Genomic DNA, 27,629 nt, shown 5'->3' on the forward strand with positions numbered 1-27,629 from the left:
TAGTATTAAATATGCAATACAAGCCTGTTACCCAGGACACACAGTAAAGGTATAATCGCTTGTATCCTCTGGACACATAACACGAAGTTATATAATTTTTACTTTGACAGACAGCAAAATGAAGATACATATTGGGACATCAGTTCAAATTGTGCTGGTTCAAATAAAGTAGGGCAGTAATATATCAATGGTACAGGAAATACTTCACTCTAGGTTTTTTTCCCTGCTTCTGAGAGCCAGGAGGACTTTGTCCAACATTTATGAGGAATTCAAATAACCACAGAAACTCTTTAGCAACTGTTTTATTTTCAGAGCTAAATCAGATGTGACATAAAATTGTATATCTCCTTTCCTCAGTTGATTTCCTCTCCGCCCAAAATGAAATGAAAAGCAACCATGAAATTTTCAGATGAGAACTGAAAAGCAGCTGGAATGAGGCTGATTACTTCTCTCCTCATTCTTCATTCAAATTCTCTCCTTCTAAACTCCAGTCACACCCATGAAACAAGATCGTTTTCCAAATTTTTGTCAATATTATTGTTTATCTGTACTACCCTTTTTTTAAAAATTTCATTCTACTATTGCTTTAATAAATTCACACCAGGCAGATCCTTGTTGGAGCTAAAGGTAAATGTCAGCTGCTTTTGTGAGACTTTTGTTCATTTCCTGTGTTTATAGTTAGTTAATTAGAATGGATTCCACTTGATAAAGTGGGGAGAACGACACTGGAAACATGGAGGCTGTTTGGAAAGATGGTTTAATAGTGGACAGGACCACATGGGTTTTTTTTGTGTGTGTGTGTGCGTGTGTGTGTGTGCGCACGCATGCACATGTGTGTGTGCGTGTGTGCATGTGTGTGTGTGTGTGTGTGTGTGTGTGTATCACCCCCTCTTGGGCCCCACCTTAGAGCTTCCTGTTCCTGTGTAAGGGCAGTTATTCTGACTGGTTGTCTAACTCCGATGGGGCCATGCAGGAGTAACTTCGTAGGTTGTCTTGAGTCCCAGGCTTGGTTGAATCTTGCTGGGTGATGATGTAATGAAGAGGGTTTTGGGAAATTCCTATTATGGTTGAGGGCGAAACCTACCTTTGTTGGATCTTGGCTGAGGGTATTTGCTTATGAATAGACCTCTTTATCTCTTAAGTGTTGACAACTGCTGTGGGCTATTGAGGATAGTGGGTGCTATTAAGAGTGAGTTAGTTTCCTGCCTAAAAAAACATGTTTCTACATTTCTCATCCAGGGAAATATAATATTCTGCCTTTTTAATATTTCCTAGAATATTTCATTCTTCTAGGAGAAGTGTGGGTGCTAACTTTCTACCCCACAAAAGAGTCCTAAAACAAGACGGGGTGAAAATGTCAGCAAGTATTATGGGCCCAATTGGCAAAGGAAAAACGCCTTCATCCTGCAGTGGATAAATAATGGCTAAAAATGATGGTGATGATGATAGTCAGTTGTATGCCCTCCATAAGCTATGCTTATACTTTCACAAATTGCAGGAATAATGTGACCACCAAGCCATCTTGTCCAATTATATGGATTCAAAGCCAAAAAGAAGTATGACTTATGAAGTAACTTCACAAAATTTGTGAATGTCCTCATTGCACCTTTGCTAGAAAGTAGAACGTTTATCTAAGATATGGAAACTGCATTTTAAACATCACATATTTTGATACTTTGGTCTGAAATATGCCAAGATTGAGGTCATGCTTAGATCCTTCTACATTTGTATTTTAGCTTGAACTTCCACAGTTCAAGCTAAAATGCAAATAGCTCTGGTTTTAGTCATAATAGAGATTAAATACGCAGGATTTAGAATAATAGCATAGCTGCATTTTATTTCTTAAACCACACTAGCCATATTAGGGACAGTTATTAACAAACTTGTAGAATTACTTACAATATATCTTAATTTTCTAAGAGATTTCTGGCTGGGTCTTCATCCTGTATGTCATTCAATCTGCCCACTCTCTTCCATTTTTCTTTCCAAATATTCCAAAAGTTGAAAACTTAATATCTTTGCTCTGGGAATGTATTTTTCTCTTTACAAATGTTTCTATGCTCCTGTCAATTTTGTAGCTTATCATATAGAATCCCTCCCCACTGCTCCCCCTCCCCCCGCAGCTCCATTCTGTCAGCAATTGACACTTGAATTCAATATTACACAAAATGATGTTAATTTTTTTTCTTGTATAAATCAGGAAACTCCTCCAAATGCAGTTTTCAGGAAGGAAGGTCTTGAGTAGTGAGAAAAAGTTGGGCAAGATTTTGAAAGACATTGCATATACTGTATAATGGATACAGAACTCACAGCAATAGCAATAGCACTTCAACTTATATACAGCTTCACAGTGCTTTACAGCCCTCTCTAAGTGGTTTACAGAGACAGCATATTGCCCCCATATGGCCATGTCATATGGGAGCAATGTTCAACTTCTATAAGTCATGGTCATGAATTAATAAAGCAATGATATGATGCTGCTGTATAGGATCAGAAATTCTCTGTTCAATATATGCATCTAATTTTCAGAAAGAGATAAAGAATGGATGGCTGTCTTCTACCTTAGCAAATCAATTTAGAAATGGAATATCATTTTCAAACCCCCCTCCTTAATCAATTGTTTTTAAATATAAATATGAAATATATTTTTTAGCAAAACAGAGTTAACTAGAACAGCTGGAAAACAACAGTTGCTTTCAGAGATGACCAAAATATCCATTATATTCAGATAAAAATGGCAATCTTATTATATTACAATAAGAACAAAAAAATATCTAAGAGGTGTATCTGGGATCAGACTAGTAATAAGCAAATCCTTAAGGTGGGGGGAGAAGCACTAAAGAAATTGCTTCCCGCTCTTTTTGGAAGAGCAGAAAGCACCTTCTTTATTTAAAAAACAGGCACCAAACTGAAGCTTGGAAAGAAGTGCTAATAATTAAAAGAAAGTATGAAAGCTAAAAACTTTCTTCTCATTTCAAAAGGAATGTAGGGAGTGTATTACCTATCAGTAGATGTGTACTGTAATATATGGAAGCAGGTTGTGCAAAAAATGGACCCTTTGATCTTCCAAATACTTGGCTTTGAAACTTTTCCACTTGTTTAAGAGATTTTGGAAAGTGTTTTTTTTTTAAAAAAAAAAAATCTGTAATTAGTAGCAGGCATGAATTGTTTTTTTGGTATATCATCTGATACCAGAGCAATCTGTCATAAATATTAAAATGTGCTATGTATTCACCATAGTCCAAGAGAATGATTCAGAAACCAATCTAAAATACTGTATGTATGTATGTATGTATGTATGTATGTATGTATGTATGTATGTATGTATGTATGTCTAATTTTAGATTGGTTTCTGAATCTTTCTCTTGGACTATATGTCTGTGTGTTGTGTGTATAGTCTTGTTGTATTCGGGTCTTTTCCCATATAAGATTGAGATTGTCTTGGCAACATTTCAGTGAGGTCTCACTTGCCATCTTCAGGCTGGGTTTTGGGCTTAAAGCGTGGTCGGAGCTGCCGTCTTTCTATAAATCTTGGTGGGGTGTGTGTGGAGTGCTGGCTTTGTTTCAGTAAGTGGAATGATTGATTGCATGGTTGTATCATGATTGGTAGACTGGTGCTGGCTGTGTGTCCATTGTTGTTTCGTATTGTAACAGCCTGGGTGGTGGGTGGGGCTTGCTTGTTGACTAGGGCTGGTTTCCAGATGTCTGGTAGGCGGGAGGTATTGTCAAGTTTATTCATGTTGTGGGGTGTTTCTCTATTTCGATAGCTTTCATAATTATTATCTTGTTGAAGTGTTCAGTTTTGGAGATTAATCTAGTTCCTTCAAAATTAATTTCATGTCCTGTAGCTTTAAGGTGCTGGAAAAGGGAGGAAGTTTTTTCTTTTTTTCTTACTGCGTTCTTGTGTTCGTGATGTGTGCATTTATTCTCCTGTTTGTTTGTCCTATGTATGTTGCAGGGCAGATTTTGTATGGTGTTTTGTAGACTCCTTGTTTTGCTAGCTGGATTTTGTCTTTGGGGTTTCTTAAGATGTTGGCTGTTTTTTTTGGTCAGTGTTGAAGGCTGTCTTGAAATTGTGTTTGTGGAAAATTTTGCTGATTTTATCTGTGGTGCCTTTGATGTAAGGGAGGAGAGCGATGACGTTGTCCTGTTCTGTGTCTCAGTTTTTGGGGGGAGTCTCCCTTTGGATTAGGTTGGTAATTGTTTTTCTTTGGAATTCGTGGAGATTAATATATTTAGCAGTCTCTTGGATCTATCTAATTACAGATAAATGTAAACATTTGCAACCTGGATTAAAGGTTTTCCCCTAGTTGCATCCAGATTTCATTTTAAGCTAACTATAAAAACAGAGTTCCAATCAAATCCTATGGATAGGACTTTTCATGTTTATTACTGCCACATCTTTGTGGTGTCTAACATGCTTTAAAATATTAGGCTACTTTTAAAGGACTCTTTTACTTATCAAAATCATATAAGACTAGTACAGATATTCCTCTTGTGGACTCACAACTGAGCCCCAAATTTCTCTTTCTAAGTGAGATATTTGTTAAGTGAATTTTGCCCCATTTTATGACCTATCTTGTCACAGTTGTTAAGTGAATCACTGCAGTTGTTAAATTAGTGACCCAATTATTAAGCAAACATTGACTTTGCTTGCCAGAAGTTTACAAAAGAGGATCACATGTCCCCAGGATACTGCAGCTGCCGTAAATATGAATCAATTCCCAAGCATCTGAATTTTGATCATGTGATCATGGGGACAATGGTCATAAGTCTGACTGTTGTTTACATGACCGTGGAGATGGTCATAAGTGTGAAAAATAATCATGAGTCATTTTTTTCAATGCCGTTGTAACTTTGAATAGTCACTAAATGAACTGTTGTAAATCAAGGGCTACCTGTATAATAAAGGAATGGCAGATATACTGAGACATTAAGAAAATTTGGATAACTGTTAATTGCAATTTACTGGAAGCATTCACAAAATGGCATCTTTTATTTTAGTTTTAGTTCTGTGCACACTTAACTCTGGAGATGTTCCACTGTATGCAGTGACTCTTCCTTTTAAATAGGCACAGTAAGAGTGAACTCTTCCGGTCCTATTGATGGCTACTATGAGAAGATAAGTTTTGGCTCCAAGATGCTTATAGTTCAGTTCAATGTCTTACATAGGAATAGAGCAGAGGAAATGTGGAAAATAAACTTATTTACTTGGTTATTTTTACATTATCACAATGAATCATTTAAGCTCTTGAAATGTCCAGTTTTCCAGATACAGTATATAAAATGAATCTTTCAGGACAATACTGGTAATACAAAAACATTTATTCTACCTCTAAAAAACCTCTTCCCTTGATATGGTGAGGCACTGCTTTAGATCAGGGGTCTCCAAACTTGGCAACTTTAAGACTTGTGGACTTCAACTCCTAGAATTCCTCAGCTGGCTGGCAGGCTGAGGAATTCTGGGAGTTCAAGTCCACGTCTTAAAGTTGTCAGGTGTGAAGAGGCCTGCTTTAGGTGTTTGATTGGGACTGGCGAGTCCCAGGGTCAAGTCTTAGCCCCAAGAGTTCATGGGATGACTTTGGGACAGTCATTCTCCCTCTCAGTCAGCCCACATGGAGTTATAGAGTCATAGAGTTAGGGTTATTTTGGATATAAAATGGCAGACCATGTAATCTATCTTGAGCTCAGTGAAAAGAGATATAAACCTAACAACTAATAAGTAAATAAATATCACCACCCTATTTTTTTTGCTGTTATCTCTAATGTGAGATCTCTGGTTCTCTTCACTATATTAACAATTTAAAGAGCATATCCTCATTCTTGGTATATACTATATATAGTATGAGATTCCCAAGTACCTATAATTTTTATAAAATGTAGAATTCTACAAATATAAAAGATCATTCACAAACAATTTACCAAATTACAATAACTGTAAAATTGTTATAATAATGATAATGTTGTAAATTGGAATTCATCCCTTCCCCACCATCTTATTTTTTAAAACTTGATTGTAATATCCTACCATGTTATTTTATGCAACTTACTTGTTAGATACCATTTTTTTTTGCTTTTATTTCCTTTCCTGTTTTTCTCCCTACACTTATGATTACTCTTCATAAATATGTCTTTTTGCCCTTTGAAACATTTGTTAGTATTCAATTTATCTATTGGCCTTTTTTTGATCAGCAAAGAATCCACATTTGATAATGCATTTTTAATTGGTTTTGGATGACAGACCAATCCCGTAGTCAATGATTAATTCAAGTTTATAAACGCACTCTCTCTGGCCTTGGCTCATTATGTAAGGTTTCAGTGATTAGTGAACCTCAGTATAGTTTGAAAAACGTTGTGCAAGTTTTGGTATTTTGTAAAGGGCAGAGGTAAGCTGCTTTTGTAAGTCAGGGGTCAGTAGTTTTATGTCCCATTTTTATATCAAGGATTCATTTTCCTTATAAAATCTAGTCTAGATAGATCTCTTTAGGCTACAATATTTGCTTGGTATGAGATTAAAAATATTGAATATAGTGTGTCTTCTTTTTATATAAACATGCATAGATCGTAGAGCTTGATATACTAAGGAATGTCAATTTTATTTTGTGTTAGGAAAAGTGAATATTATCTCATATTTAATTAGTTGTATATCATTCCTGTACATTAAATACATCATTATCTAATATTTAATTGGTTGTACATCATTATGTTAAAACCTAACATTAAATTACGGCAGTCACAATAGTTTCTGGCAAAGTAAATTGTTATAAAAAGGAGGAAGCATTTTCAATTTACTTTCACATATCACTTACCTAGGAAAACTTGGGTAGACATCTTATACAAACCATAGGAGGAATTTAGATATATCAGGGGACAAGTAAGTACCAAACAAGAGTCTGAAAATTACATCACAAAAAAACCAAATGCTCCTCTGATCATCTTAATGGTGACTCGAAACCAGATACCCAGAGGTGATCTGCCTCAGGGTAACCTCAGTGTAAGATTTTAGGGCAGAAAGTTCCAAGAGCAAAACCTTGAACCTGGCTAGCCAACCAGTGGGTTGTTTCATCACTGGTATACTGTGTATATAACCAAGAATCCAATGTTTCCAATTGGCAGCTGTATTCGCACAGACTGCAGCTTCTGGACCATACTCAAAAGAAGCCTAACACAAATCACATTTACAGTAAAGCAGAAATGAAGTATCCAATACTCAAAGGTCTTCTGCGCATGCCCTAGATGGTGTCCTGTCGTGTTTGAGGAGAGCTTCGGGGAGATGATTGTCCTTCTCGGGGGCTTGCAGGGGTACCCTATTCCATCGTTGGTTCCAGGTCTAGCTATGAGAACTTCCTGGGACCTCGGGGATACCCTTGAGCTGCGATTTACTGCTTCGTAGCCGAAACATCGTGAATGAAAGGGGGCGGCTGGTGGTGAGAGAATGAAGATCGTCAGCGGCTGCCGATGTGGGTACGGTCAGCGGTGGTGGCAGGGCGCCCGTCTTGGGTACTCTGCAACCGGCGTGGATGGGAATGCCCAGCCTGGGGTCTCTGAAGCCAGCGTGGGTGTGCTCAGCGACAGCGGCGGCGGGTCGCCCGGCTTGAGATCTCTGCAGCCGGCATGGGTGTGCCCAGCAGCAGCTTCCTGCTACCCCCCCTTGAACACATCTGGCATGGGTGTGGTCATCAGAACGCCCAGCCTGAGATCTCTGAAGCCAGCGTGGGTTTGCTCAGCGACAGCGGCGGCGGGTCGCCCAGCTTGGGATCTCTGCAGCCAGCGTGGATGGGCTCAGCGCCAGCTTTCTGCTACCCCCCCCCCCTTGAACACAGCTGGTGTGGGTGTGCTCATCAGAATGCCCAGCCTGGGGTCTCTGAAGCCAGCGTGGGTGTGCTCAGCGGCAGTGGAGGCCGGTCGCCTGGCTTGGGATCTCTGCAGCCGGCGTGGGTGTGTCCAGCAGCAGCTTCCCGCTACCCCCCTTGAACACTGTTGGCTCCCCCCCCTGGACATGTCATCTCCTCGTTCCATCTCCCCGTGATGTCATCCCATTTGGTTGATGCCACATTCTCCTCTATTCTATACTGCGACAGAACTTTATTCCCTTCGGGAACTCCCCCTTTCCCAGGGATGGCCTTCTTACCTATCAAGACGCTTCCTTAATAACGGATTTTGGGATCCTGAGAGGTGGCATGCCAAGAAGAGACTGCTTAGGGGTTTTTTACAGGAGTTTTTAAATCAAATTTTAAGGGGAGGGTGGGGGGTTGATACAGATTGCTCAGACAGGCTTGAGGGGGAGTCTGCCAGGGCACAGGCCAGAGCTAACTAAGGGGTGCGGGTCGGGAGTGCTGGGAAGGGTTGGGATTCCAGGGAAGACATTAAGCCATTCCATTGGGGGGTCCACCATCTCTACTGTTTGTGGGAGAGGCAGATATGGTGGGGGCCGAGGGCAGGGCCGGATTTAGATGAAAAGAGGCCCTAGGCTATTCCACTTATGAGGCCCTTTCACCTCCCATTTTTAAGTTTGTAAATTACATGAGAGACAATAAAATACATCATTACTGTGATATATCAATGTATATCAATATATATAGCTGGCCTCCCAACGGAGGGCTGCTCTGCGGCAAAGGCAGCGAGGCCAGCCGCCTCCCCTGCTACGCTCAGCTGCCCGGCTCGGCCCCCTCGCCCTCACCTGCTGGAGCCGCTGATGGGCTCCGCGTCGATGGGGCGGCTACTGGGAGCGGCCATGCCTCTCGCCCGACCACCAGTGCCGGGAACGTGGGCGGGTTCCCCAACTGCCGCGGTGCTGGAACGATCTTAACCAATACATTTTTATGTTTGTTTATTAGTCATATGCATAGAATTTCTCCTTATTTTCGCTTCAGTGTTTTAGTGTTCACTGTTTTTAGAATAGTGTAATTTTAATTTTGCTAACAATTTGAATGTAGGCCCCTCTTGATCTTGAGGCCCTAGGCTGAAGCCTAGTTAGCCTATAGGAAAATCCGGTCCTGGCCGAGGGCCAAATTATGTTTGGGGGACGCGGGTCCACTTTTTAAGAGCGATCGCTTGTTCCAACCCTCATCACCCTTCTCACACCCCTGGGTGCTCGGGATTACAGGACCCTGGTCTCCGGCTGGTGTCGCTTAACGCCAGGTCCGTGGTACATAAGGCTCCCCTCATTTACGACCTCATACAAGAGGGTAGAACGGACCTGGCGTACATTACGGAGACCTGGTTGGGCCAAGAGGGGGGTGTTCCCCTTAGTGAATTATGCCCACCAGGCTTCCGGGCGTTTCACCAGCTGAGAGCCCAGGTCAGGGGGGGGGGGTTTATTAGGGAAAGTCTCAGACCTCAGGAGGTCACTGTGCCTCAGATAGGTGGGTGGGAGTCCCTTTTTGTGAAATGGGGCCTTGGAGTTCAGGTGGGCCTTTTTGTTACGTACCTGTCTCCCTGCTACGTTTTATCAGCCCTGCCGGAGCTGCTGAATATGTTAGCTGGATTTGCGGTTGATTTCCCCAGGCTTATGATCCTGGGGGATTTCAATCTGCCTTCCATTGGTGAGACATCTGAGTCAGCTCAGGAGTTCATGGCTTCCATGATGGCTATGGACCTAACTCAGTTAATTCAAGATCCCACCCATAATGTGGGACACACGCTCGACCTGATTTTTGTCTTTGGGCAGTGGATGAATGATCTAGATTTAGGGGATATTTCTATCCAACCCTTGTCAGGGTCTGATCATTTCCTCATCAGGCTTGACTTCCATACTGCTACCCCTCACCGCAGGGAGGCGGAACCAACTAGATGGTTCCGCCCCAGGCACCTGATGGACCCTGAAACGTTCCTGATGGAGCTTGGGACTTTTCCTGAATCCCTTGCTCACAACGTGACCAAAGCCCTAGTGGAATCCTGGGATAGGGCGTGTTGTGCCTTTGCGGCCTCTGACCCGGTGTCAATCCTGGGTAGCTCCCTGGTTTACCGAGGAACTCCGGGAAATGAAACACCAGAAAAGATGTCTAGAGAGTGGTTGGAGGGCCAGCTGGTCCGAATCTGATTGAACACTAGTAAGGATTCATATTAAATCCTACTTAGGGCGATAAAAGCAGCAAAACAGCAACATTTTTCCGCTCTTATCACGTCCGCAGATAACTGTCCAGCCGCCCTGTTTAGGGTGACCCGCTCCTTACTTAACCAAGGAGCTGGGAAAGACCCCCTTGCAGGGTAGGGCTGAAGAATTTGTTCAGTATCTGCAGGATAAAATCGTTCAGATCTGGATAGGCTTGGACTCTGCCTGGGTAGATTCGGGCGAGTCGAACGGGGATGAATCTTGTGGAGACCATCTGGGATGAGTTTGATCCTGTGACCCCTGAGGGCATGGACAGGATTATGGGGAGACTCAGTGCTGCCACTTGTGTGCTGGACCCCTGTCCCTCTTGGTTAGTCTTGGCTTCCCGGGAGGTGACTCGAGGCTGGCTCCAGGCAATTACCAATGCTTCATTGAGAGAGGGGTTCTTTCCCACTGCCTTGAAGGAGGCGGTGGTGAGGCCCCTCTTTAAGAAGCCTTCCCTGGACCCAGCTTCTTTAGCCAGCTATCGTCCGGTCTCCAACCTTCGCTTTGTAGCGAAGGTTGTTGAGAATGCGGTAGCACGTCAGCTTTCCCAGTCCCTGGATGAAGCTGTCTACCTGGATCCGTTTCAGTCGGGTTTCAGGCCTGGATACAGCATGGAGACGGCATAGGTCACGTTGGTCGATGATCTCTGGCGGGCCCGGGATACGGGCTGTTCCTCTGTCCTGGTCCTATTAGACCTCTCAGCAGCTTTTGATACCATTGACCATGGCATCCTACTGCGACGACTCGAGGGGTTGTGAGTGGGGGGCACCGTTTTACGGTGGTTCTCCTCCTACCTGTCGGATCGGTCGCAGTTTGTGTTGACTGGAGGGCAGGGATCGACCCCGAGGCACGTCACTTGTGGGGTGCCCCAGGGATCGGTTCTCTCACCCCTCCTGTTCAACATATATATGAAACCACTGGGTGAGATCATCCATGGTTTTGGGATACGGTATCATCAATATGCTGATGATACCCAACTTTTCATCTCTACCCCAAACCACCCAAACAATGCCCTCGTGATGTCCCGATGCCTGGAGGCTGTGCGGATCTGGATGGGGAGGAACAGGCTCAAGCTCAATCCCTCCAAGACGGAATGGCTGTGGTTTCCGTCATCTTGATTTGTGCATCTTGTTCCTTCTTTGATTATAGGGGGAGAAATTTTAGCCCCCTCAGAGAGGGCCCGCAATCTGGGCATCCTCCTGGATATGCGTCTTAGTTTAGAAGAACACCTGACAGCCATGACCAGGGGGGCCTTTTACCAGGTTCGCCTGGTACATCAGCTGCGCCCCTTTCTGGATCGGGATGCTCTGTGCACAGTCACTCATGCCCTCGTCCTTTCTCGCCTGGACTACTGTAACGGTCTCTACATGGGGCTGCCCTTGAAGAGCACCCGGAAGCTTCAACTGGTCCAGAATGCGGCTGTGCAGGTTGTCATGGGGGCACCCAGGTACTCCCATGTTACACCCCTTTTAGGCGGCCTGCACTGGTTGCCGGTTGTCTTCCGGGTGCGATTCAAGGTACTAAATTATGACCTTTAAAGCGCTCCATGGCTTAGGCCCAGGGTATCTGCGAGACCACCTACTGCCACTGGTAGCCTCCCATCGTCCAGTGCGATCCCACAGAGTTGGCCTCCGCAGGGTGCTGTCGGCCAGACAGTGTTGGCTAGTGACCCCCAGGGGGAGAGCCTTCCCTGTGGGAGCGCCTTCCCTCTGGAATGAGCTGCCCCCGGATCTTCGTATAATCTCCGACCTCCGGTCCTTCCGACGTGCCCTAAAAAGTTGGCTTTTCCAGCAAGCGAGCCTGGCCTGAACAAAACAAATCAAATTATTGATTACTGTTAATTTTAATTTTAATTCTTTTTAAAAAAAATGTGTCATTGTCAATTTTAATTGGGTTTGGGATATCCTATTTAATTTCTTTTTAACTTTTGTATTATGTGTTTCTTTTAATGTTGTACGCCGCCCTGAGTCCTTGGGAGAAGGACGGCATATAAATCGAATAAACCTAAATCAAATAAACCTAAACCTAAACCAATACAAGTAGGTGGACTTCAGCAGTTGGTAATAGTTTCTAATAACATCATGAATCTAGGAGCTTTCCTAAAAGATCTACTTGTACCTTTGGAGGGAGTAGAAGCCCAAATTGGCATGAATAGGCTGAGAATTTACATAATCCTTGGGAAAGTCCACACTTTGCCATGTGTCCACATTCAGGAACTTTCCACTGACAATCTCTTCTTTGCCTGGGTTCTACTTCAACTTGATAATGTTCTGCCAGCATGTGAGTGCAGAATCAAACATACAGAGAAATAAAGGAGATTTGTACTTTCCTTTGGCTTCTCCTGCTTGAGCAGTGGGCTGGACTAGAAGACTTCTAAGGTCCCTTCCAGCTTCTATTCTATTCTATTCTATTCTATTCCATTCCATTCCATTCCATTCCATTCCATTCCATTCTACTCCACCCTATCCTATCCTATCCTATCCTATCCTATCCTATCCTATCCTATCCTATCCTATCTTCCTATCTACCAACTCTTAACTGAGTAAAAGAAGTCACAAGAGATTAGCCTACTCAGTGTTCCCCTCCATGTCATCAAATATCGGTAATTTTCAGGCTGAGCATAGCAAAGGGGAGGATGTTGTATGGGTACAATCATTTAATGCATTTCCTTGCTATCTTAATCATCTCCATCTGACTTACTGGCATTTGAAAAACCTGTTTCCAGTATCAAAGCATTAGTTAAGGAATAATATAAACAAGAAGGGTAGCATGATGGTCAAATTTCCACTGACTGGAAAAAACCTAGAATTTAAACTCTCTCTCTCTCTCTCTCTCTCTCTCTCTCCCTCCCTCCCTCCCCCTCTCTCTCTTCCTCTCTCTCTCTCTCTCTATCTATCTATCTATCTATCTATATATATATATATAAATACATACATACATACATACACACACACACACACACACACACACACACACATGCAGTATATAAAAGTTTTATTTCTGTGAATTTCCTTGGTCTACCAAACTGGTGAAGAAGAAAAAGGAAAAGAAAGATTATTAAACTGGTCATGGCATGGATGTGAACTCCTGCTGGAAGTATGTTCCTGAATATAGGATTGAGTGTGGGAGCTGAGATTTATTAACATGGCTGGCATGGTTTGACAGACGGAGTCAGGAAGGCTAAAGCTCTGAATGAGATGTGGTTTGTGAGGAATGTAAATATAATAAGAATGGCAGTAGAGTCAAGGAGACTCTTGATCTGCCATGTAAGAAATATTGAGAAGTAATGATAGGCAATAGAAAAGAGGTGGAATAACTTCTTTGCATCTATCTGCTATCAAAACATGATTTCCAACACAAATGAGGAAAGGAGAAGTATACATTTCAGGATTGAAAAAGGTATAGTAACATTGCCCTTCTTGTTTCTTTAAATAAATATAGGTTTTCAGGAATGAATTGCATCCTAATGTATTGGAATTCTCAGAACCATTTGTAATAATCTTTGAAGACTCCTGGTATTTCGAAAGGGGAAGAAGCAGCACCCAAGAAATTTAGAACTAAGCAAAACATTTAGTTTATCATCCATATAGGGCAAGGTAATTGAACAGTCTTCAAAAGGCATATTTGTAAGCACTTTTAATGCTCATAATGCTATTATTATCCAGAGCCAATAAAAGAAAACATTTGTAATGTAGAGTTGAAATGAGGGGCCCTTGGTGCTCTCTGAGCTTGGTTGTTTTCTTACAGACGTTTCATTACCCAAACTAGGTAATATACTCAGTGTGCTGGTTATGTTACCTAGTTTGGGTAGTAACATGTCTGCAAAAAATACAACCAAGCTCAGTGAGCATCAAAGACCCCTCATACCAAGAGCCAGTATGGTTTCTCAAGATGTTGTACCAACCTGATCTTGTCTTTTTTTATGAGAGAAGGTAGGGGCGAGAGGGAAAGATATTGAGATTGGTTTGGTAGACCAAGGAAATGCTGTGGATATAATGTATTTTGATTTTAGTAAAGTATATTTGGCAGGACTTTTCATGATATCCTTGTGGCAAAATGATAAATGGATCTAACAGGTAATATAGTTTAGTGGATTTGCCACTAGTCGAATAATCATGTATATTGATATTCACATATGATTCCGCATCAATGTGAACAGCAATATCAATTTCCCCAGATCTTTGTCCGCAATCCTGTGCTGCTAAATATGTTTGTAAATGACCCAAGAGATGGAATGAAAAGGGTACTTACAGAAGTAGATTTACAGATGACATCAATATAATAGGCCTAGTTAATACTTTAAAGCAACAGCCTCCAATGTTTTGGGCACAAGGACCTGTTGCGTGGAGAGAGGTTTTTCCATGGACTGGAGAGGGTGTGGTTTTGTGTTTTGCTTGCATCCCATGGATGGGGCTTCACTTGTTTGCATGGCCTGCTTGCTGGCATGCCATGGAGTGGTGTCGGTCCATGGATTGGGAGTTAGGGACTCCTGAATTAAAGCAATGGTTCTCATCTGAGCTGTGCTATAGTTCTAGGAGTCCACGGTAGGTTTCTTAGGGGTTGCTTAAACTTAAATGCTAGGTTAATTTCTCCTAATTTTCACAAACACATTGTCTTTACACAAAATAGTTGACATTAATAAGCAGTGCAGGTAAAGTACCTTTTTCCAGTTAACAGCAACTATGAGGGGGAGGTCACATGAGATGGTAAATGTAGCTCAGAAAGGCCCATAAACAAAATTGAGAACCTGTACTTTAGAGGACAAGAATCATGATCTAAAATGACCTCAGCTAGCTTGATCATAGGGCCAAATCCAACAGGATGGTCTTCAGCAAGGTCCAGTAGTAAAATCCAGTACTAAGTAGGAAAAATTAAATGCCGGGTTATATGGTGGGGAAAACAGTCTTGTCAATGATACATGTTGGAAGGATTAATGGTCTTTAGTGAACAACTAAGTGGATATGAGCAAGGAGTGACATTAACCCAAATATCATACAATAATCTCATATAGTGAATTGACTAGATCACATTTGGAGAATTACTATCTGATTCTGGAGACCAACCTTCAAAAGGGGAATGGAGAAGTTTAGGTTTAGAGTAGTGGTTCCCAGCCTTTTTTTGGCCATGCCCCATCTAAGCATCACTAAAATTCTGATGCCCCCCCCCCGCATGACATATAATTCTTATTTTACTCAAAATGAACTCTACTCATGTGGAAGAAGCCTAAAAGGCCATTAACTTGATTTAAACAAGGTTCAACTTGCCCCCACTAAAAATCAAATTGTGGGGCATGGGCCCACATTGGGAACCACTAGTTTAGAGAAAAAAATACCAGAATGAAACAGAACTGGAAATGAAGTTTACTAAGAAACGATTAAAGTTGCTCAATATATTTGGTTGGCCAATGGGAAGACCAAGTAAGGTATGCTACTAATATCTAAAAGCTTGTTATGTGAAAAACACACAAATTTGTTTTGTGTTAAGAGAATGAACAGTTTGAAATTAAAAGATAATTCATGCTGAATATTAGGAGGAACTTCCTCTTGTGAAGAGATGTAAAGAATAGGTCTTTCTTGTGGAAGAGCATCTCCTTCCAGAGATTCATAAGTCTCCAACCCTTTAGCCTTTCATAAAGGCACCCCAGCAATTCGAGTGTGGGGTAGATGAACTTTAAGTGGGGGTCAACTATTTATCTTTGAGTGTCAGGGGATATGAATGGTGGGTTTGTATCAGTAATGGTTTTATTTTACCTTTGCTATCAGTTTGGAACTGGGAGTGTGTGCACTTGCTTCACTGACATGTGATGTTTCTGCACTTCTGCACATGCGCAGAGCATCTGTGATGATGTCTGGGTGGGTGGGCAGAGCCTCCCACTGCCACTACCGATTTGCCCGAACTGGGGTGAATCAGCAGAATACCACCTCTGGTTTGTATGCTTAAATGTTATAAGCCACCCATGACTTATGTGACATATGATTTACAAATCATATAAATAAATGAGGAAGTACAGTAAGTGATGGCTTCTCCCTCACTTGAGCTTTTCAAAGGAAGTCTGAATGGAGAACTATTGGCAGAGGATTCCTAAACTAAACTAAATGTGAATGTGAGGCTCAATGACTATAACTATGAGTGATTACAGTTAGGGTAGGTGAAGCAATGAATCCTAACACCAGCATGCAGTGTCTGCACTTTCATCAGACATCATGAGGTAAATAGAAACTGCAAATATACAAGTAATGCACACATCATTATTCTGACATTGTGGCTTGTTCTACCTGTCCAAAAGATCCCCTTCAAGTCCAATATTCTATGAATCTGTAATGTTTCAGGGCTTTCTCTTTGCCAGTTACCCTGAAACTTAACTGGATAATGCTAGCAATCAGAGAGATAATTTTTACCCCTATCTTAAGGTAATGGAGCTTATTATGGTAACAGGCACTTGCTACTCACCATCCTCCTCCCCATAGTCTCCAACTATTTCCATTTTTAAGATTTTGGAATTAAATAACCTAAATACTTACTTTTCCATTTGTATGGGGTCTCATGTACCTTGACTGAGGTGTAATGCTTCATTTAGTAACTATAGCTACTTGTCAACAGAGTTTGTTAGGCTAGTAAACTCTTTAGATGAGAGAGTAGTGATGTTCCAGTGGAAAGGGTTTACTAAATGCAACTGAACTGGAGCTCCCAGTTGTGTTTATTCACACAAAGTTTGCCTGGGTATTTGTTTGCACACATTTAGTCTAATAATCTTTGGTTTTATTGCTTGGCAGTGGAATGGAAAACATGGAGACTTCCTAAAATAAAGTATGTGCCTAAGACTGGTGGTTAACATGATTTTACTAGAATTATCAGTTGTCATTCCCGTGTTTGATATGTAGAGTACATTCGATAACTAGTTTATGCCTTGAAATGAGAAGAAATAATGCCTCTAGTGGAAAACAGCTCTGCTAAATAAAGTTTAAATCAAGCAAACCAAGAACAAATTGCATGCATTTTTCATGGTCTAAATCAGCTACTGAATTATATTCAGGCTATTGTTTACTGCTAATAAAATTGCTTAGTGTTATCTTTGTAGTTATTCCAACCAATGATGGCCATATTTTTTGTAACTCAAAGCTGAAGATATCCAAATAGTGTAGGGCAATGGTTCTCAGCCTTTTCTTCACCATGGACCAGAGGTGGGTTCCAGCAGAGATTACTGCCAGTTTTTTCAGCTTGATGCACTCTATGCACACATGCACAGTACAACTAAAATTGCTTGGCACATGCATAGAAGCAAAAAACAAGATTGCAGTGCCTATGGCGCTGCCAGGAGAACTGGTTTGGAGGTGTGGCAGGCCTGGGTCGCTGCCGGTTCCAGCAGCCCAGGCTGCCAAGCTACTACTGGTTTGGCAGAACAGGTCTGAACTGGTAGGAACCTACCACTGCCATGGACCTCCTTTAAATACCATTTGTGGACATAGGCCATGGCACAGACCACCAAGACTTAACCAAAGATTTAAATCATAACATTTCTTCAGGCTTTGTGGATTATCTCTGATGTCATCACACCCCTGCCCCCAGAGGTCCACAGACCACAGATTGGGAACTACTGATGAAGGCATTAAATAATAAAGATTTGCATAGAGATTACAGGCTTTTTATAATGGTTCATATATATGCTAGTGTGCATATGACTTTAAGAAGTGTTATCTGGGTATACTACATTTTCAGATATAATACACTGAACAAGAAATTATTTTTCTGTTAATACATCTTTAGCTATCATTTGAAGAGGCTGAATGGGTGCTGAAGGGAAAATCCCTCTGAAACTTCTGTTTCTGAATATATTTTCTTGATGACCACATCAATTTTTGTTTTCATGTCTGGGATTTTACTCTTACTCCATACTCTTTATGTGCATGACTGCATTCCCACTTACGCTAGTAATACTATTACTAAATTTGCAGATGACACAACAATGGTGGGACTCATCTCTGGGGTAGGGGTGGGGATGAGTCTGCCTATCGAGATGAGGTGGAATGGTTGCTTTCATGGCGTGGAGACAATAACTTGGTCCTCAACACTAATAAGACCAAGGAGCTTATAGTGGACTATAGAAGGAACAGATCAGACATCCAGCCCTTGCTTATCAATGGATACCAAGTGGAGCAAGTGGCCAGTTTTAAGTTTCTAGGTGTTAGCATAAAAGAGGACCTGAACTGGATCACTCACATTGCAGCAAAAAAAAAATCTCAAAAGGACCCAGCAGAGATTATACTACCTGGGACTTCTCAGGAAACAACAACAGAATGAAAATGGCTGATGACCTTTACTGCTGCACCATAGAGAATATTTTAACTGTACCTGTGTATGGTTTGCCAATTGCACAGTGGCAGATAGGAGAGAACTTCAGAGGGTTAACATAATTGCCCAGAGGATCATTGGTTGCCTTCTCTCCTTTTTGGAACAGCTTTATAGTTCCCACTGCCTTAAGAAAGTTCAAAACATTCTTAAAGATCCATCTCATCCTGGCCACTCTTTTTTTAAAATTATTACCATCTGACAGATGGTACAGGATAATAAAAACAAGTACAAATAGGCTGAAAAACAGCTGCTATCCCAGGGCAGTAACCATATTGAATTCTGTATAGTGCAATATTAATGCAATAACATGGGTTTTCAGTTCAATTGTATAGAATGTGAAGGATGTATTTGTGTTTTATTTTTAGAGTTATAATGTACACTGAAGATGGCATTTAATTTCATTGTAGGAGATGCAATGACAATAAAGTAAAGTAAACTAAAAATTTTAAAGTTTAAAATGTACTTTATAGCTATTAGTCTGCTACTCTCTTGCTAATAAGGAAGAAGGAATCTTAAAAGAATAAAAAAGGAAAACCCAGGGTGGAAGATATTGGGGGGTGGGATGGAGTTAATAAGTAAATGTAAAAGAAATCAAGGATGTTTGCCTCAATGTCTAAAAATTGCATTTCCTGGCAATTTCAGTCTTCCAAAGCCTCTAGGCTGGTTTTTACTAAATTTAATCTTTTCTTAGCAAGACATAATAGAAGATTTCAAGGAATAACTGAGTCATAGATTCTCTAAACAACCAATAAATTATGTGGTAGTATGCAATCAATTTTCTCTGTATAGCTGGTTCTGCTGTTCAGATATCAGTATAAATATCCCGGTTCCATTAAAGAGTGGATGATACTTGCCATTTTACAAATAAATCTTTAATTCCAATCTTGTTTTGTAACAGACAATTTATGTAAGCCTAAGTAAGCATTACCAAGAAAAACCACTTGTTACTTGCCTATTTTCCACTGTCCTTGGGTTGGATTTTAAACTGTAGGCTGATTAGGGCAAGAACATATCCTTAGTAAATTTCCAAGCACATTGGAAACAGTATATAAATAATAATAACTGATTATTCTTAGAATGTACCATTTCATTCTTCGGGAAGTTAATTTCTTTGAGAAGCTTAATTTTTGAAATCTACATTCTTATGGGGAAGAGGAAGAAGGAGAAGAAGGAGGAGAAGAAAATACCTACACAAATGAGGAGAAGGCCGTGATTCTCTGTTTGAGAGTATCAAGTTTGTGGAGCACTTTTCCAAGGACCATAACTCCATCTATGGTGATTTTATCACTCTTGCCCTACAGGAATCATAGACAACCTGGGTGCTTTCTTTTTTTTTTACCAGAACTATCTGTTGGTCATTCACCAACCCAAATGACAACAAGCTGCTATCATCTTCCTGCTCACTTGTTTTCCTTCCTCTGAGCAGGAATGGTGACTGCTCCTAGATATCACGTCTAAATTCACTATTTGGGAATGGAGTCAGGACTTGCTTATGCCCACTTGGTCTCAATGCTGGATAAGAAGGAAGAATTGCTTGTTACCAAGGATGGGGACCTTTAATAATATACAAGAATCACGAAATAAATGACTGGCATATGATGGAAGTTAATCCATCCCTTAGCTATAGGAACTCTTGCAGTGGGAAGCAGCTTTAAGTCCCTTAAAGCTATGGAGGCGTTTAATTGCATGCCACCAACATATTTGCAGGCTGAAGCAGTACCATTCACAGAAAAATGTATAATGTGATCAATCTTACATACAGTACATCTGCTGATCACCGGCTGCTAGCAGTTTGGCAGATGAAATCTCACCAGGTTCAAGATTGACTCAGCCTTCCATCTTTCTGAGGTCGGTAAAATGAGGACCCAGATTGTTGGGGGCAATATGCTGACTCTGTAAACCATTTAGAGAGGGCTATAAAGCACTATGAAATCTAAGTGCTATTGCTATTCTGTAAATATTTTCTTGCTATCTCCAAGGCTGCCTTCCAAATAAGCTTGTCTGCTAACCAGCTTTGGTGGGATATAATATATGGTGAATGTGTACTCTTCAAGCAAGTCTTTTTATTCACTTTGTATCAGAGAGCTGTGCATCTTAAAAACATGTACAACTTGGATTTCAAGAGAAACTCTTGACAAACCATCACTCCACAATCTTCTGTGTATCATTTCTACCAGGCTGCTATGCAGGGCAACATTATTTCTTATGGAAGGACAACACATTTCCTAATGCATGAAGGATGAAAATACTATTCAGGGAAATTATCCAATAGGTTTAGGGTGAACAACTTTATAGTACCCTCCTGGGTTATCATTCAGTCTCCTGAGTGTGATCTTTTCCTGAATAATTTTTCAGGGAAAGGTTCAGGCACCCAACCTACGCAGCCTAGAAGTTATCCAAAGTAGCAATAATTTTTTTTCCTGCTTCTGAGAAAAAAGCATAATTTCCCAGAATTCTGAGAGTGTTCTCCTTCGTCCTCCCAAATATATTTACTATTCAGGAAGAAATTTTCAATGTGCAATACTCAAAATGTGTCTGATCAAATTATAGATGTATTTTATAAAAGGATTTTCCCCTTCTCACACACTTGACATAATTCAGTTTTAATAGAGTGGTTTGAAACTTAAGGAAATGCAGGTATCTTTGGGAAACTATAATTTTTGTGACTCCCTGATTAGTTTCTTTCAACAGGATTGGTCCCTGTTGAACAAGAAGTTTCTTCTGTCGCAAGCCCTATTAAATCATCAAAATCCTTCCAGATTTTAAAGAACAGCACTTGACAGTATGAAATGTATGATTACAATATAATTCTAAAAAATTTCATTGTGTCATAAGGTTGCAGTCTCCCAGGGGTAATATCACATTACTCTGCAAATTGTAATGAGAATTAAATGGTGGCTTAACTCTTGCTAATTAACCTAAGTCCTTGTCTTATAATTATGTTAGCTTTCAATGGGTTAATATATATGTGTTGACTGATTTGAGATGAAATTTGAAGCCAATTCATATATATGGGAGAAAAGATATTAATTCCTTACTAACAAAGATTTTCAAAGATACCTACTCCAAAATACAGGTATCAGTCACTAACTGAAAAAGATTTATATATATATATATATATATATATATATATATATATATATATATATATATATATATATATATATATATACATACATACATACATACATACATACATACATACATATATATATATATATATACACACACACACACACACACACACACACCAGTCACAACCCCTGGTAAGCCCCAATTATGGGAGGAAGCTAACTGATTCCCTCATCTGTCAATCGGCTCATCACAAGAGTCCATCACGACAGAAACCCAATATTTTTACTGTTGCCTTTGTTATATTTGTGTTTTATTTGTGCTGATAAATAAATAAAGGGAGACTAGTATAGATCTATTTCAAGCTATTTGAAATAGATCTATATTACCACCGGTATGCCCAAATATGGGAGGAAGATCACTACTTCTAATACCTTTCACCCTGGCTTCGCTGATAACAGATAAAAGCCTGTGGCCTAATGGCTAAGATGTCTGCCTAGTATGTAATATAGCCCAGGTTCAAATCCCAGTAAGGGTATGACTAGGCAGACATCTTAGCCATTAGGCCACAGGCTCTTATCCGTTATCAGTGAAGCCAGGGTGAAAGGTATCAGAAGTAGTGATCTTCCTCCCATATTTGGGCATACCGGTGGTTGTAAAAATCTTTATATATAATTAAACACAATTCATGCCTTGAATAATTATCTATTCATGAAAGAAGAGATAATATTTTGAGCAACAGCAATCTGTATTATTCTTACATTTTAAAACGGAATAATCTCTGAACCACAAGTGTTTTCACTGTTCTTTTCAGTAAAATACTAATGCAGTGATTAAATAAAGGAGAATATTTATAGTTCAGGGTTGAAATCAGGGATCCTCAGAGCTTGGTTGTTTTCTTGCAGACTTTCATTACCAAACTAGGTAACATCATCAGTGCTAGTGCTGAATGTCTACAAGCAAACAACCAACTCAAAGAGCACCAAGGGCAGTGATTAAAATGAAGTACAGGGTCCTTTCCCATGCTAACCTGATTCCTTTCTGTCCCCCTGTTCTATGCTTGAATTGCTCCTGGGTTACTTTTCTAATTTCTCAGCCGAAGAAGTATAATCATAGCATAAACAGGAGCATTCAGGACCTTTCAGGTTTTTTGTAGAAGCTTTTCTTCCAGATGTTTCATGATTTTTTTCTCTTTCATTTTTCTTCTTCCCAAGTTTTTTTAAAAATTTGTACTTGGAAAAGTCCATTTTAAGCACTATATAACCAGTCATCAAAGGAATATGAGTATCAGAACAGTGGGAAACTTTCCAGGAACATTGGATAATAGAAATGAGGAGATAACTAGGCAAGTAAGGCTAATATTTCTTCAAAAGAGTTGAGAGTAGGAGTTAACAGGGAAACGTCTGGGTATTTTGGCTGAGAACGAACTGTCTCCATACGCTTCAGTTATTCATGCACTGCTGTTTTTTCCCAATTATGAGAGAAAGAAGTATATTTGTCTTTACAGAAAAAAACTTAACAAAAACAACAAAAAGTTAAGTTTTGAAATCATTTGGGACAATCTTGAAGTTATTTTCACGCCATGTTTTACTAGAATAAGTATGTTTGTTATTATACATGAATGTTTGTTATTTTACACTATATACCAATCAAGTTGGTATAATTGTTCAACATGTGCTGTCTTTCTGACTCATGAAGTTCCAGGGTTTAAAAAGATCTGAGAAAGATCTAATGCTTAGATCTCAGCTGTATGATAGGCTCCTCCATTAATTGGTAGTGTTAAGACATCATTTGATAAAATAGTGCCAATAGTCAGAGAAACTACTGTTGCAACACTTTCAAAGGCAATCATTTCATATTAGGTATACAATAGAAGGCTATAGCAAAGGGTCAATATGTCTAATACTTCACATCCTAACAGCAGCGAGAATAGTGTATGCACAGCAATGGAAATGTGAAAATTCCCCTTCAGAAAAGAAGATAATAAGGAAGATATTAGCATGCACAGAAATGGATAGACTAACATTAGAATTAAAAAACAAAAACGAGCAGAATATTATGACACATGGAATAAATATTATCAATGGTTGGAAACACGAGGTGGGAATCGGAACACGAAAAAATTAGGCTAAGTAGACCTGAAATGTGATATTATATAAGTATGTATTAAAATGAATACATTGGTCAAAAATAATTGTATAAGACTAGCACTGTGTTAGTAGTATATATGTTATTTGTCTTTCACTTTGGTTTCTATGGCGGATGAAATGCCAGGGCAGTCACACTGTGTTCAATATGTAAATAATAAAGATATATATATATATTTTAAAAAACAATCATTTCATGAAGGGCTATCTCTTGGGAATGTTGTAATTATTGGCTCTTGCAGTGTTCAAAGAGGTAAACTAGATGCTTTCCTAAGTTTCTTGCCCTTATGTTACATGGTTCCATATGATACCATTATATCTCCAACCTCCTTTTTTGTGTGAAAAGATGTGCAGTGTGCTTATGTTGGTCTCATGTTCTTACACTAGGTTGACACAAAGTATAAAGGGACAAAAAGGGAGGGCAGGTTTGTATCTTTTACAACATATCTTTGAGTTCTCTGAGTAGAAATTCAGCTATAAACATGTTTCGCTGAAATTATTTCAATGAATCTTGTATCCAGGAATGTGTAGAATTATGTACTTAATTTCTTTAACAATGCATCTCTTTAAATTAGCTGGGATTACTAAATTACTTTTTATTCTAATGGAAATGACTAACATTTCTCATTTTGGCCAAGCTGAGTTTTTAGATATCCAAGGATGATATATAACCATAAGAAATTAGCACATTACTTTCATATTTTGACCATGAGTAAAAGATGGTAGAAGTGAAAGAGAAAGTTTTTAGTACAAAATATCTGCTATTTAAAAAATATTAGTCCCATTTTCATTTGAACTGGGTCCAAGCAACATACCATTGGTATTTCTTCCCTGCAAATTGAGCATTTGTCATCAAGAAATGTTTGATCAAGAAATGGAAACTTCTATTGGAATCCTATGTAATGTCAGATAGTACACTAGGCAGATTTTGCGGAATCTAAAAGAGTTATTCTTATTCAGGTAGTCCTCAACGTATGACCACAATTGAGATCAGAACTTTAATCATTAAGCAATGCAATTGTTAAGTGAGTCATCATGCAACCATGAATGGTTTTATAACCACTTGTGCCATGATTGATAAGCAACTCACCTGGGCATTAAGTGAAATGATTTCCCTCAACAATTTTGTTTGTCAAAAGCCAATTGGGATGGTCGCGAATGGAATGTGACAACCACCTCATGCTGGTTGCAAGTACCCAAACCATGATCCTGTGACCCCAGTGACACAGTGACAGTTATAAGTGGTCTGGTAAGACTGGCCATAAGTCACTTTTTTCAGCAGCATCGTAACAGAACAGTTTTCATAAGACTAGGACTCCTTTGGATGGTATAGTCACTTCAACACCTCTCTCTTGTCATGGTATCTAAAGTTTAATCTGATGGTGCCATCTAAATATATTGATTTTGGCCAGAACATTCAAGAAATGACTTCCTATGCTTCCTGTGTAGTCATTCGGGAAATGGGACTCTCTTCAAGCTATTGTTCCATCCATTGGTTATATTAATCAGTGTGAAAAAGCTGGAGGAGCAGATAGCCAAATGCACCATTAAGAAGTAAGCGTAATGGCAATGATAGAAGTGCAAAGTTTAGCTGCTTATGAATGAAGGGGGAAATGGTTCCAATAGTCTTGTCTGCATTATGTTCTCAGCATACAGTTCCTTTCATATGTAAATAAAGTCTTCCTTCAGATGAACTCAGCTTCTGGGATCACCCTAATATTTGTGGTTGGCATCAATCCACCCCTCCCAAATTTGACAGTTTCTTGTAATGAATGATCATACTTCATTAGCTTGGTGAAGTCTTACTCCCAATCGCAATGAGCTTTTCATGTGTTGACTTGTAGCGCCAACTGGCTCACTAATGTTGGGAACTTGGTGTTTGATGAGTTTAGTTTTCTTCTTACAAATATTTCATGACCAAAGTAGGTTACTAAGATCCCAGTATTTTCACCCTGAGCTATTCTTCACTGTTGAACTCACTATCGTTCATTTTGCAGGCCTGGCTCGGAGACCAGACGTCACAATGGCAGAGAGCGAATGACTAGCACCAATGAAAGGGGAAACCTGTCTATGGAGTCTACCAAGGAGACCCGCTATTGTGCTGTTTGCAATGATTATGCCTCTGGCTACCATTATGGGGTTTGGTCCTGCGAGGGCTGCAAAGCCTTTTTTAAAAGGAGCATTCAAGGTAATATAACATTGACACACCTGGCATGAAACTATCTTACTCAATGCCCTTTCTAATTAAGTAATGAGAGTGACGTTTATTACTAAACAGATTGAAATTGTGGGTTGGTATATAGCTCATAAAATTTAAACGTTTAGAATAAAGAAATAAAAAAATAAATAGTTCATACCATATTAAAAATGCATATTTAGTCCCTGTTTAACATATAAGTGTGAATACATTGAAGTTTGTAAGCATGAATTGGAAATTTGAAAAACGCTACTCTGGACTATTATCTGTACTGAAATATTTTGTAAATAACTTAGATTTGTAAATTACACATCTAATCCCAAGCACCCATTTTGCTTGTTTCTTCAATACTTGCCTGCTCTATCTTTGTGTATTGCTGCTATTACAGTTCATATAACAATAGCAGACAAAATAAATGCAGGACTCCCTAAAGAAGCTTTCCATGAGATAATGGTCAATGTAGGTATAGTATAGATTCTACTGCTTGAGCAGGGGGTTGGACTAGAAGACCTCCAAGGTCCAGGGCTGGGCTGCTGGGGGTTCGCATGGGTTTGGGTGATCCTCTAGCTAGGATTCTGTCCAGTTCAGCAAACCCACAAATGCCATCCCTGGCTGGCACCGTCTATCCCACGTGGCCTGTTCATCATGCAAAGTAAGTGCAGAGCCCAGGCAGAGGCTCGAGGAGGGCAAAAAACAGGCCTATCAGAGGTTCCGGAAGTCCAGAAATGGGCCTCTTTCTAGCTTCCAGAGGGCCCCTAGAGCCCAGGGGAAGCAGTTTTTGCCTTCCCGGAGGCTCAAGGAAAGCCTCCAGAGCTTGGGGGTGGTGCTGAAAAATAGGCCTACTGGAAGTCCAGAAACAGGACATTTCTCTTCTCTGGAGGAAATCAGTTTTCATCCTCCTGGAGCTTGAGGAAAGCCTCTGGAGCCTGGAGAGGCTGAACCCCCACCTCCCTCATGGTGTCGAAGGCCAACTAGACCATGCTCACCATGGCCACGCCCACCCAGCAACAGGGCAGCAAATCCGTTTCTGGAACTTTTGAAGCCCATGCCTGCTAAGGTCCCTTCCAACTCTATTCTGATTGATTGAGTCCCCTTAAAATATAAGGCACCTACAAATCTCAATTCCAACTCAAAACCAGGAAAGGCTTTCAAGAAGTCCCCAAACTGTTTGCTGAAATGAGGCGACCGCTTATGAATTGATCCAAGTGAGCTAATTGATTGGAAAATTCTTAGTCCTGATAGTAGTGAGGCAGATGTTTGAAAGCACTAGATTCTTATGCTGAAATACATGTAGTCCTCAATTTGCAACAGTTCATTTAGTGACCAAAGTTACAAAGGCACTGAAAAAAAGCGTCTTATGACCATTTTTCACACTTACGACCATTGCAGCATCCCCATGGTCACATGATCAAAAGACAGACACTTGGAAATTGTCTCCTATTTATGAGTGTCTGGGGTCATGTGATCACCTTTTGTAACCTTCTGGGCAAGCAAAGTCAATGAGGAATCCAGATTCACTTAACAACCATGTTACTAATGTAACAACTGCAGTGATTCACTTAATAACCGTGGCATGAAAATTCATAAAATTGGACAAAATTCACTTAACTGCCTTGGTTAGCAACCAAAATGTTGGGCTATATTGTGTTGGTAAGTTGAGGACTCTCTGTATTACCAGCTTGATGGTAGGTTGCCATTTGCCCCCCCCCCCCTCTTTCTTGGCCTTCCCTAAGCATTCTGGGCAGGCTTTCAGTATGAATGGAAT

At 40.2% G+C, this 27,629-nt stretch overlaps 1 protein-coding gene across 8 annotated transcripts in view; it reads left to right on the forward strand.

The window, feature by feature from the left end:
• Positions 1-27,629, forward strand: part of ESR1 (estrogen receptor 1) — a 254,600-nt gene that overhangs the window by 119,962 nt on the left and 107,009 nt on the right. For all 8 annotated transcript variants that reach the window (XM_032216929.1, XM_032216930.1, XM_032216932.1 and 5 more), the window contains one exon: positions 25,665-25,855. In XM_032216929.1, coding sequence (XP_032072820.1) covers positions 25,665-25,855 — 191 coding nt within the window. The remainder of the gene's footprint in view (positions 1-25,664; positions 25,856-27,629) is intronic.

Source organism: Thamnophis elegans, chromosome 4 (genome assembly GCF_009769535.1).
Source record: "Thamnophis elegans isolate rThaEle1 chromosome 4, rThaEle1.pri, whole genome shotgun sequence".
Lineage (NCBI taxonomy): Eukaryota > Metazoa > Chordata > Lepidosauria > Squamata > Colubridae > Thamnophis > Thamnophis elegans.